The 13410-nt window shown below is 43.7% G+C and overlaps 1 protein-coding gene and 1 long non-coding RNA gene across 2 annotated transcripts; both read right to left on the bottom strand.

Annotated features, from left to right (window-relative positions):
* Positions 1-4425: 4425 nt before the first annotated feature.
* On the bottom strand, positions 4426-4922 carry LOC123039272 (disease resistance protein RGA5). The gene is made up of 2 exons (XM_044462504.1): positions 4917-4922; positions 4426-4767 (listed from the first exon to the last, which is right to left on the bottom strand). Exons 1-2 carry the CDS (start codon positions 4920-4922, stop codon positions 4426-4428), a joined length of 348 nt encoding a protein of 115 aa, XP_044318439.1.
* A 5064-nt stretch (positions 4923-9986) lies between these two features.
* On the bottom strand, positions 9987-12836 carry LOC123041518 (uncharacterized). The gene is made up of 3 exons (XR_006418550.1): positions 12754-12836; positions 12361-12480; positions 9987-11660 (listed from the first exon to the last, which is right to left on the bottom strand). It is a non-coding gene; the product is annotated as an uncharacterized lncRNA (long non-coding RNA).
* Between the last annotated feature and the right edge of the window lie 574 nt (positions 12837-13410).

Here is a 13410-nt window from a genome sequence, read left to right on the forward strand (position 1 = left end):
GGAGAGTGCGGCCGGGGGCGCCCTACCAGAGGCGGCGGCCCTCATTGTTCCTGGTCCCCCGAACCACCGGCTCCCCGTTGGTGGAGGCCAGTTGTTACGCCTGCCGGCGCTGGAAGTACGCCGCCCACGCTTCGTGGTTGCCGGCGGCGTACTGTGGGAGGGCCCGTTGCTCCTCCGTCAGTGACGCCCGCACGCGGTCGACCTCGTCGGCGAAGTAGTCGGCGCGCGCGGTGACGTCTTGCAGCGAGGGAATGGGGACGCCACCGGCGCTGAGCTTCCACCGCCCCGGCGCGCGCATGTCGGGAGGCGCCGGGGCGTCGGCCTTGAAGAGCAGGTAGGCTTCCCACTCGTGCAACGAGTGGCGGCCGAAGCTATCGACCGCCGTCCTATCGCCGAGAAACCTCTCGCCCATCGTCGCGGCTGGGAAAGGGAAGAGAGGGGAGGAACGTCGGCGGCGTCGGCGCACGAGGAGAGAGCTCGGCAGCTGTGGGCGGGGTGCGGCCACAGGCGAGGCGGAGCCCTGCTTATATAGCAGCCGGGGGATCGACGCCGTGTGTATGCGTGGCGGGAGGTGGTGCGTCGCCGCGCCCGCGCCGCCCGTGACGAATCAATGAAAGGCTGACCGGCGGCAGCCTTGGCATTGATTCCCCGCGGGAAACCAAGGCGATGAGGACGACGAGGCGCGTGGGTCACTGACTCGACGGGCCCACCGTTCTTTCATGCCAAAACGATTGCCCCGACGCCCCCCGGCGTGCCTGGTTCGGTCTGGGTCCACCCGCGCCAGTTTCGGTCCAAAGCGACGAAAAACAGGCTCCTGGATGCGCGACTGGGCCGATTTTTGCACGCCAGCGCTAAAAATCGCCTGGGGACCTGTTGGGGTCTCGGCTAGAGATGCTCTAAGGATCCTGTTTTTATAAGGTTGCGCCTTTCCTTCCTTGTTAGCTTCTTGATCACTGCTCCCTCCGTTTCATAATGTAATGCTTATAGATTTTTGCACAAGTCAAACATTCCAAACTTTGACCATATTTATAGAGAAAAGTAGGTACATCTAGAATATCAAATGCACATCATTGAATACATCGTGAGTTATATTTTCAGAATGTACATGTTTGGTATTGTAGATGTAGATAGTTTTCTCTATACACTTGGTCAAAGTTGGTAAAGTTTGACTTTCACAAAAATCTATAGGCACTACATTGTGGAATGGAGGGAGTATATTTATTAATCATTACATCGGTCAATTTATTAATTGTTACATCGCCTTGACTCAAGTGGTCATCAGATCGGCACATGCGCAAGCAAGCGCAAAGCCACTGATACGTACAGTACGAACTTGCCGAAGAAGCAGAAGCGTAAGAAAACTGAGATATGCATTCGGTTTTTGCCTCGGTTTCCAACCGGAACCTTTCATATTTCATAGCACGAAATAATAAGCTCAGGAATGGTTGTATGATCAGCGCAAACAGAGCCAATTCGCTCTGGTGTTCCATGTCGCGAACGAAGCTATCCCTCGGCTGGATTGTGCCAAAGATTCCCGTCTGCTCCCCGGTGAGGAACGCCGTCGCCACAGTTTATTTATGTTTTTTATTGATTTTTGTTGGGTTCTTTTTATTTTTCAAGTTTGTTATTATTCTTTCTTTCTTTCAATTACGTGTTTAGTTTTTTAATATCAGTTGTAAATTTTCCATGTACACGTGGAGCATATTTCTATTTATGTTTGAACATTTTTCAAGATACAAGATGAACCATTTTCCCTTTTTTTTAAATATACATTTAAACATTTTTTTCTTATACATGTGAAATATTTTTCGAGCACACTTTGAATATTTTTTAGGGTACAAATATTTTTGTAAAATTATCCAAAATAATTTTTTGACAATGTACAAATATTTTTTATAATGCCACGAACATAGTTCTGGAAATGTGAACATTTCTTAAAAATTATAAATGCATTTATTTGAAAGGTATGGTTTCTTACAAATAAAATGATTTTTCAAAAAAAAATCACAAATATATTTTTGATTCATGTGAGCATTTTGTAAAATGACAGATGCATTTTTTTTCTAATGGTAATATTTTTAGAAAAAACATACATGAGCAATTTTCTTACATTGTATAAATACTTTTTTATATTTCATGTTTTTTAAAATGCATGAACACCAGCACGCAGCCCACCTCGTGCCGCCCTCCACGCCCGCCACTATGGGAAAAAAGTTTATATGAGACCAGGTCTCTCGGTGGTGAGACCCGCCCTGATGAATGACACGTGACATTCACAAATCACAAAGCATCTAATCTCTCCCCCCTGATTTTAGATGTGGGTGCGGTAGATGCTTTGTGATTTGTGAATGTCACGTGTCATCCATCAGGATGGGTCTCACCTGCTAACCCGTGAGACCTGGTCTCATAGAATTCTTTTCCCCACTATGGCAGCCCAGCGTTGCCGCGTCCCGCGCCATGCCGCGTTCCGGCCAGGGTAGATCGCCCCATGGCGATCCAGCCTCGCGAGAAGGAGAAAGCGCCCTGCCGCCGCCCATGCCGGGCGGGCCGCCGGCACGCCCTGGTAGCGGCGAGGGAAGGGAAGGAGGAGGAGGTCGCGGTCTGGCGGCGTCTAGGGTTTCCTCGCCTACCGCCGTGGGAGCACCAGAGGAGGGGTCACTCGTTGGTACAGACTTGAAACTATATTTAGTAGTGCAGATCTTGTTCAGTTCTTACAGGACTGTGGTTATTTATATGGATCGACTCGAATTATCACCCCGATCATATGATTGGATGACATTCGTCACAATGTGGGGCTGAGGGTATCATGGTGTGACGTCCTACCTTTTCTTCAGAGCATGCGGGCGGTACGTGCCTCTTTTCCGGTCAAATACCTAGGACTACCACTCTCTGTTTGGCAACTGGAGAAGGTGGATTTCCAATACCTTGAGGACAAAGCGGCCGGCAAATTGGTCACTTGGGAGAGCCAAAACATCACTACGATCGGTCGTATGACACTTGTTAGGTCGGTCATTACCTCCCAAGCAGTATTCTCCATCACGCCCCTCATCGTGCCTCAGAGCTCTCTCCATAGCCTTAACAAAATTGAGAGAGCTTTCCTTTGGTCCGGCTCGGACAAGACAACGGGAGCCAAATGCAAGGTCAACTGGAAGGTGGTTTGTAGACCAAAAGAATATGGTGGCCTCGGGGTGCTGGACACCGACAAGTTTGCACGTGCTTTGCGGCTCCGATGGCTATGGTATGAATGGACGGAGCCCCGAAGATTATGGGTTGGCCTTGGAAACCCGTGCACGGAGGAGGACCTCGAGTTTTTCTATGCCTCTACGACTATCACTGTAGGGGATGGCGCCAAAACGCCTTTTTGGGGCTCGTCGTGGCTTCTTGGTCGCAAACCCAAGGATATCGCGCCACTCTTGTTTGCGGCCTCGAGAAGGAAGAATTGGAAGGTCCGTGAGGCCCTCGTGGGGAACGCTTGGATCTTCAAGATCAATCTGAACACGGACACGGATGTCTCCATTGCCCATATTAGGGAGTTCTTCACTCTTTGGATGCCCCTTAATGACGTCCATCTTCATGAGCAAACCGAAGACCTCATCATTTGGAAGCATGCGAACGATGGGATCTACACGGCGGCCACCGCATACAAGCCTCAATTCCTAGGCATGACTCTTTCCCTCTTGGATCGCATGGTTTGGAAGGCATGGGCACCTCCAAAGGTTAAGTTTTTTGCTTGGTTGGCGTTGCAAGATAGGATTTGGACCGCCGATCGCTTGGAGCGTCGAGGTTGGCCAAATTGTGGCCTTTGCAAGCTCTGCAATAGGGAGCAAGAATCAGGAGCCCACCTTTTCTTCAAGTGCCGCTACACGATTCGGCTATGGAAGTCTCTTATTGAGAAACTAGGTCTTGCGCACATGGATACTTCCGATTGGCTCATGGACGACTCTGTCTACCAGTGGTGGGACAAGAGAACCGACAACCGCAACCCTAACCGGCAAGCTATGGCCTCCCTCATCATGCTCGTCTCTTGGACCATTTGGAATGAAAGAAATGCACGAGTGTTCCGCCACAAAAGTGCACCACCGACCATCCTACTCACCGCCATCGTCGACGAGGCCAAGCTTTGAATGGCCGCGGGCGCAAAGAAATTAGGGAATTTTTTTCTGGGCGAGTAATTGTCATGCCGAAAGTGTGGGTGTGTTGTAATTCTCTAAACTCTATTCTCTCCTTATTTAATAGATGAGGCAAATCTTATGCCTCCGTTTCGAAAAAAAAAACTGGAAATTAGCCAAGCGAACTCGTAAATAGATAGAGTTTCTCTTGTTTTTTTTTTCATTTCCTTCAATGAATTAATAAACACGCGTCTGTATATTTGTAGTTGCTGGCAAAATTAGAGTACTTAAAATTCGCTCTCTGGCAGTTACATGGTCAGAAGTACAGCGGGTACTGGTGATGGTAGTAGGAGCTGGGCGGGTAGAAGAAGTACGGCGGCGGGTTCACGGGCTCAGGCACGGCCGGCTTCGGCTCATCCTTCTTCTTCTCCTCCGGTTTCTTCACTTCCTCCACCTTGACGATTTGGGCGTGGCCGAGCTTCTTGCGGAGGGAGCAGACAAGGCACACCGGGTCGACGCCGTCGCCGACCACCTCCAGCTGGTCCCTGGCGTCTCCGGTTATCCCCATGGACGTCACCCCGGCTGCTTTGGCGGCCAGCGTCAGTGCTTTCGACCGGCTTTTATCGCACGACATGCTCAACTGGATGACAATCTTTTGCTGCAACAACAAAGAGAAAAACGATGGATCAGTTGTATGCTGCAGCATCAGACTACTGTATCGATGACTCAAAATTGAGCTGCTAAACGAAGCAACACCAGAAATCAACAAAAACTAGCTAGGAGCAGAAACTGAATTGGGTTACTCACCTTCATTGCTGCTGCTGGGTTGTTAGATGCCTAGCTGCCAAGGGGAGATGCTCGTGTTCGAGCGAGGCTAGCTAGATTGGTTTGAGTAGCTAGTCTGTGATGATTTTGTGAAGGCTATAGCCGCCTGCCCGCCTTATATACACGCACGCAGTGGGCGCGGGTGTGGGAGCGGAGAAGTGGAGCTATGTCAGTATCAGGAGCGATCCCAACGCACTATCCAACGAGCTGTAAGAAGATTCGTAGCAGCAACGGTGGCAGGCAGCAGTTGAGCTCAGTGAGTAAACAACTGCGCAACTGGGCAAGTACTGTACTAGCCATACATGTAAACGCGTCCTCATCATAACAATCTCTCGGTTGAATATTCCTGATCGGCAGGCTACCCATGGAGAGACAGTAGAGAGTATCAACTTTTAGCAAGACCTCATTGATTTATGTGGTGCCCTATTTCTATGGCCAGGTGGTGTGAACGATATCAACGACCTGGTCCGGTCTCGCCATGTAAAGCTCGTTCACAGGTCATACGTTAACATCTGACCTAATGAATCAGGTTAAACTAATTCCCGCAAAAATAAAAGTGGAATCAAATCAAATTAATTAATTATTTTTAGCAGGTAACCTAGATCTGGATGCATGCATTGATAAATATAGTTGCGCTTTTGTACATTTCGTTGTAATTTATTGTTAGATTCTTTGTACACGTTCGATATCGCCGTGTGTGTTTATATAGTATATATTGTGCTATTTTCAACAACTGAACCTTGGAAAGTAATCGTCGTGTTGTCAAAGCTGAAAGGGGACCTTTCATGGACTCCTGGGCGGGTATTTAGCCAGTAGTCAAACCTACGAAATAATCAATACATGATGACCATACAGAATTCGGCCGTAGGCTAGTCCACAGAGCTGATGGGTCCAGAGACGTTGTACTAGCTAGTATGCCATGCAACATGAGTCGTACGTACATACCTACAGGGTCAGTTTGGCGATCAACATGACATAGACGTTGTGCCATTGACCTGCACAAATAGCCCCAGTAAACCCCATGTTCTCGCTATTGTATGTGCAGGTCTGGTACGTGACACATATATTAAGCATCCTGTTCTTGTTATGATGCGCCTCTCCTCCTTTGTTACTTTGTTAGGTTCTTGCTACTATCATTTTTTAAGATAAGATCTATTATAAAGATTCATTGAAAGTAAAAAGCAGTTCAAACATAATAAAAATTATATCGAGGTACATGGATCACCGAACGACCATTGTCGTCACCATAACGAGCCGCCGACGTGTCATTATCACCGCTCCCATACCGAAGCCAGCCTCGCCTTGTCGATGACGACCGGAAAATCTTCAAATCGGCATAAATGGTCATCAGATCGTTAGTACATTGGTTTGACATGAGTGGTCATTAGATCGACACATGCGCAAGCGCAAGGTCACGTGTACGGACTTGCCGAAGAAGCAGTCGACCGAGAAACTAAAAATGTGTTCTGTTTTTGCCTCAATTTCCAACTGAAACCTTTCATATTTCCTCGAACTAATTAATAAACTCATGAATGGTTGTGGGATTAGCCCAAACAGAGCCAATTCGCTATGTTATTCCAAGTCGCGAATGAAGCTATAATTCGGTTGGATTGCGCCAAAGATTTTCATCTGCTAACCGATGAGGAACGTCGTCTCCACAGTTTCCACAATGGGAGATGCTTGGTGCTGGCTTCCCTATAGAGGATTGGCCTTCGCTAGCGTGCACGGGTCCATCAGGATTCGAAGTACTCCCACAATCCCACAACTGCAAGCGGTAAATGCTTTTTTTAGCGAAGCAGTAAATGCTAGTTTTTAAAGGTGAACTAGGGATTTATTCAAGTTTCATAATAGAAGGAATACAAATGATGTCTGGAAGGATCCCTAACCACATGTGGCATCCAACAGAGAGCGACGAAGCTGCCTTAGCTAGGGCATGAGCTTCCAAGTTTGTCTTCCTATTCTCGAAACGAAAACTAAGTTTTACAAAATCTTTAGTTCTTTCTCTAATTTCACTTAAAACTAAAGCATAAGAAGGAGCAGCAACTCCATTTATGTTTGTGACGACCTGCATGCAGTCCAGCCAATAACCACATGTGATAGATCAAGATCTTCAGTGAGGGTCAGCGCTTCATTGCATGCTTGAGCTTCGAGACTGGGAGCGTCAACCAAACCATCAAAAACCACGGCCGAGGGATCCAAGGTACTGGCCGTCCTTGTCCCTACAAACAGCCGCTGCAGCTCCTTTTCTTCCCTGCCGAGACATTGCCCCATCAACGTTTATCTTGGTTGCTTCCTCTCCTCGAGGCTTCCAATGATTAGATCTAGGTGGTGCTGCTCACGTATTGCTAGAATTCCTGGCAGTGGCAATCTAAAGGTCCTGCAAATAACGGTTCACAAAATACATCATAGAGAAAGGGCTTTGGAATTCATCGTCGTGTATCGCTTTCCTCTTTGCTCACCAAATTGCCCACATGGTGATGAGCGCCCTCGCGAGGTCCTGCTGGTTCATCGTCTTGAAAAGCCAGAACAACCATAATCGAGCATCATTGTTTCTGTTAGACAGCAAGTGTTCCAACACTTCTTCATCACCCAAAGTCTAGACACAACATGCCATGCGACACTCAAACAACGAGTGGCGCCATGAATCAGCATTAGCATTACAAATAAAGCACACTGATGAGGTGGCCATCTTTCTCTCATGGCGATTGTAATGCTAATGCTGATTCATGGCGCCACTCGTTCCACAAACCAATCCAGGATTTGCAAGGACATTTGCGCCAATCTCCATACAAATGTTCAAATTTTATAGGGTACCTTCACCTTCCACAAACTAGTCCAGGATTTGCTATCCGCTTCTCTATTCGATCGGCCCTGCTTGTGCTCAAGCCACTCCTCCCACCAATGCTTTATCCCATTAATCATCTTATAAGCTGATTTGACAGAGAATACACATCTCCTATCATAATGCCAAGCCCAACAATCAAGTTGTACCTGTGTACTGAGTGGTATATTCATGATTACCTTCACATCTGGATTGATAAAATATTAGTTGACGCTTATCTAGCGTGAGGCACACTAAAGCGAGAAGTAGGCCGGCCAAGTAATATGAAGTGTACGGTGGAGCTAAAATCTGGTTTTCTGAAGATTTTAAAAGTTTCTATGAGTGATTCTTTTTCTATTTTTTTTCTCTTGGTTCTTTCTGATTTTGTAGTTTTTCTTTTTCTTTTTGTTTGTTTTTTATTTTCTTAATTTCTTTTAATTTTTTCATTTAATGAATTCATGATTTTTTTCAACTTCTTGAATATTTTTAAATTAGTATAATAATTTGTCAAAATTAGGAATCTTTATCAAATTTGTGAACTTTTCTTTAAATTCTTGAACTTTTTTGAAATGCACGGAGTTTTATCAAATACATGTTTGTTTTTCATACCGGCAAATATTTTTTATCTTCTAATTCACTAAGTTTTTTTTAAATGTACTAACCTTTTTCAAATCAATGATTTTTTTAAAAGATTGTGAACTTTTCCTAGATCTGCCGACATTTTCAAATTTTTTTTAAAAAATTTAGAAGTTTTCTTCATTATATATTTTTATAAATTTTTGTGCTTTTAAGATTTTACCATGTAATTTTTTAAATGCGTAAAAAAACTGCTACGAGCGAGCAGTGGCTAGCGCCAAGAACCAACCAGACACCAAAATTTAATGGGTCGCAGCCCCGCTTCCAAGTGCGCGAGCGCCAAACGCTTTAAGCGCTGAATACGCACTCTCAGCATCTGTTCCCCGCCATTGCTTTGTCTCCCTTATTGCCACACGTAGCTCCGCGAGAGCTATATCTCGCTTAGTCCAAGACTAGCTTCTGTCTCGCTATAGGATTTCCCGTGCTATCTACAGTAACAGCCGGCCTGTTTCTGCGCGCTCACAGCTCGTTCGCTCGCTGTGTTTTGTTCGGTTTTATCGATTTCCTTCTTTTTTTTGTCCTTTTTTTTGTCTCTTCATGGTTTGTTATGTTTTTTGTTTCTCCATAGAGTTTTTCATTTTTTTTCTTTTATTCTGTTTTTTACTATTTTTTCTTTTTCCCTGTTTTTAGTTTTTCTTTAGTTTCTTTCTTCATTTTTATTTGTTTTCCTTTTCTATTTACTAGTAAGCATGTACGTGTAACACACGTCTCGATTATGAAACAGAAATATTTCTATCATAATTCAAATTTAAATCATAAAGACGTGTTGATGTTTTATGAACCAATGTGCCCCTTGTCCAAATAGGGCAATCGCAGTCAGCGATCGAAACGTGCACGCCGTTGGATTTACCTGACTACCCTTGCTTCGGTACTCCACAGCACCACTTGTTGTGCCACTCCACATGTTGTTGTCACCAGTCCTAATTCCTACACTCAAATAATCACTTGTTATTCAGGGCATAAAGTTGTCATTGTATCCATGATTGAATTAAATTTGAGGTATAATATTTCCAATCAAGAAAATACATCTTCAATCTTATTGTCAATGAGCACCGGAAATGTTGACACTGTTGTACCCTGCAGTACATAGCTTCATGTAGCAAGACGTAAAACGTTGGCATTGTTCTCGATGAATTTGCTAATAAAATTTAACATTCAAGTAGGTATAAGCGTGTAAGCCACGCGGAACCATTCTTTGAGGCAATCAACATTGCTTCAAAGCAAAAGAAATTGACAAATGAAAGAACACATCAACGTAGAACCATGACAGGTTATCTCTGCATAATAATACTAACAAACTTCGTAAACACGTAAGAAAAAAGTACAGTCATGAACCATGGTGCATATATATAGCAATGTCTGAATTAAGATGATGAGCATTACAACAGGGGGAGATCATTGACCTTAAATCTCTTACATATGAACATGTCTTCTCTAAATGTAAGCCATGGCTGAGAAGCAAGCCGGATCCGGATATTCAGTAACTAAAGCCAGAAACTTATCCACCTCTTCATATTTAAACAACATATTTCTTCTAAATGTAGGCCATGACTGAGAAGCAAACCGGATCTGGATATTCAGTAACTAAAGCCAGAAACTTATCCACCTCTTCATATTTAAACAACATATTTCTATAAGATGATATGAAAGAAATCGATGAGAACAATAGTACATTTCCTCTTACTGCAAATCAACACCCAACCAATATACAGCAGCACATGCACATATAAGAGATCCAATTCTTGATGATAGGTTCATGCATAAAGCAAGAAAATTTGCAGAATATACCAGAATCTTATTAAGTGATCCTAATTCCATGTGAAGTTGCCTAGGAAAAACATCAGCGAAGGATCAAGGTATACAACAAACAACAGTAATATATATAGTGCTTGACGGTAAAAAATAATAAATGAATCCTAGTGGGTACAAGTATTTTGAATAATGAAGAATATTAAGAACTAACCATACACATGGTATGAAAGAAATTGATGAGAACAATAGTACATTTCCTCTTACTGCAAATCAACACCAACAAATCTACAGCAGCAAAGGCACATATAAGAGATCCAAATCTTGATGATAGGTTCATGCATAAAGCAAGAAAAATTGAGAATATACCAGAATCTTATTAACTAATCCTAATTCCATGTGAAGTTGCCTAGGAAAAATATCAGCGAAGGATCAAGGTGGACAGCAAACAACAGTAATATATGCTGCTTGAAGGTAAATAATAAAAGATGAAATCCTAGTGGGTACACATGTTTGGAATAATGAAGAAAATTAAGAACTAACCATATAAGAAATGTACAGCGACACCATAGTAATCACAGGGAAGAACTACCCTCCTAAAAACATGAAAGCACTGCGGTGTATCATACGACGAAAGCCATTCAGGTTTAACTCAAAATACAGTACACATGGTAGAAACTGCTTAAGTCTGTAGCTTCAGTAAAAAATAGTTATTTTGGATCCCATGGCAACATCACACAGTTATCCTGAGAACGGCGGATACAGAATTGAAACCGATAGATAAAGGAAACAAAATCAATATTTATCAAAAAAAAACACCTAGACAACTGGACTGGTTGAGAGTAGAGGCTTGAGAAGCTAGAACATAGGAGTATTTTGCAGAGGAGTGGAAGAAAGTAATACTCAAAAATCAAAATATTGAGGCCAAATCAAGCTGCATCTTAGCAATGCAGCGGCAGTTGTTTTGTGGACATTGTCGTGTTTGTGCATAATTATTGTCTATCAATCTAGGTGATATAGTCATTTTCGTCAATTGCTCTAAGGATGGAGCTGACAGTAATACTATCAATTAGAAGCACAAATGAAAATACCATTATCCCCAGGATTACTCTTACTCTTTGTTCCCCTGTAAGTGGAATTGGGGGAGTAAAATAACAGCAAAACTTTACCAGGATAACGAAGGCGAGGGTCTTCCTGGACCTTGTCTTGGACGGGGACATCGCACCCTCAAAGCGCGTGGGGGCAGTGCAGCGCACTGAATCTTGCTTATCTCCGTGTACGTCTTGGTTATCTACGACAGCGGCAGCTGGTTGAACTGCGTGGATGCACCGCATCTCTGGCGCTTACCCGTGCGTCAGTGGCAGAGGACTCCAAGTGGGGAGGGGACTTGGTTACGGAAGGGGCTCTCCAGGATCGATCCAGGGAACTGTTTCCTCTTCAACTTGAAAGGAAGCGAAATGTCCTCCGAGGGCGCCAAAGGGATCATAGGGATGAACACTCTCTTTCCAGCATGTTGTCCACTAATGAAGCCATGAAGTATGTTAGAAGATAAGGCTGAAATATGCTACAATCAACAACACTTGGAATGAACTGGCCATATGTTATTTTATTAAATCATGTAATTGAAGAAAACAAACTGCTTCAGAACACAAGTTATAAAAAACTGAAAAATTGATGATCGTAAATTTAGCTGCATGTTCCTACTCCATTTTGTAGAAGTATACATATTTATGAAATCAGAAGGGGAGCCTTGGCGCAGTGGTAAAGCTGCTGCCTTGTGACCATGAGGTCATGGGTTCAAGTCCTGGAAACATCTTACAGAAATGTAGGGAAAGGCTGCGTACTATAGACCCAAAGTGGTCGGACCCTTCCCTGGACCCTGCGCAAGCGGGAGCTACATGCACCAGGTTGCCCTTTATACATATTTATGAAATCACACTGGTCGACTATGCTGGTTTGTAGATTATATACCTGCTTTTGTTTGGTGGCAACACAAAAACTTAACAAGTCTATTTCTGATGTCAATTTCAGTTCCATGCCCTCAACAACATTTTATAGGAAAATCACAACAACTTAAAGCCTAGGTGTATATGCACCACACTGACAGCGACCAACAAGATTATCAACTAGAACAACGAAAGATATTTTTAAACACTAACAACATGAACAAATCATCCAGATCAAAAGGGAAGAACTGAGAGGGGGCGAGAAGAGGCTCACCACCAAGTTCCGTCACTGGCAGTGGCAGCGAGGATAGCGGGAACAACTTGTCGGTGAAGTGTGCTTCTCCTCCGCGCACACGAGCCTCCGCGCACACAAGCTGCAGGCCAGCCTCCACCTCTGAAATTGTCAAACTCCCAAGAATCAAATAACTAACGTAGAAGAAAAATAATACTTCAGAAGCAGAATACTCTTAATGATAGCCACAGCCATGTATTCATAGGACACACAGTATTGTGTAAATATCAACAACTTGTGCACGAAACTTAACAAAATGCACCCATGATAATACATAAAACAATATCTTATCTAGAAACAATATTGTAGTTAAAATTGAATGGCAAACATCAAAAAATATGGTCATGTCAACCAGATCCACACATGGACAATTACCAGTGTAGTTACTTGTGAGGGAAGACGAATTTGAGTCACTTTTGCAGCTCGTATTTTGGTATTCTACTCCTTGACTCTATAGGTTGTTTGCGCCTGGAATAGTAAGAAGAAAAAGAGATAATTTAGCACTTTAGCCACATACAATGGGAGGCTTGAATTTCAGAATTTAACACCATTATAACATTACGTAGTATGTACAACAGCATTAGCAACAACAACTACATAAATCAGTACAAAGGCCGTTGGATGTCTTCAGAAAACTTAGAATATGAGACAGAAGAAAGCAGTCTGACCATATGAGTATTATACAGCTGAATACATTTAACCTGGCCATGAGTCCATGACTGACTGGGTGATCATTTTATCCAACAGCTAAGCAAAACCAAAAGAGCGCTCCTGTCCATCATGCCAGCTCTTCTCGAAAAAGAGAAGTGCTACCAACTTACTTTCTCCTAACATTTCATTTGATAATGGAACTGGATTTGGCCGAAGCAAACAGCCACGCCTTACTTTACCAGTTACAGCTAATGAAAATCATGGTCATTCAGGAAAAAGAAACACAGTGGTCATAGTCGCCTGAGTTTCAGCATCGATAAGAAACATCATGGGAAAATACTATAGGGATTGAAACGGAGAGAGACGACATGGTCGCTACTT

Source organism: Triticum aestivum, chromosome 2B (genome assembly GCF_018294505.1).
Source record: "Triticum aestivum cultivar Chinese Spring chromosome 2B, IWGSC CS RefSeq v2.1, whole genome shotgun sequence".
Lineage (NCBI taxonomy): Eukaryota > Viridiplantae > Streptophyta > Magnoliopsida > Poales > Poaceae > Triticum > Triticum aestivum.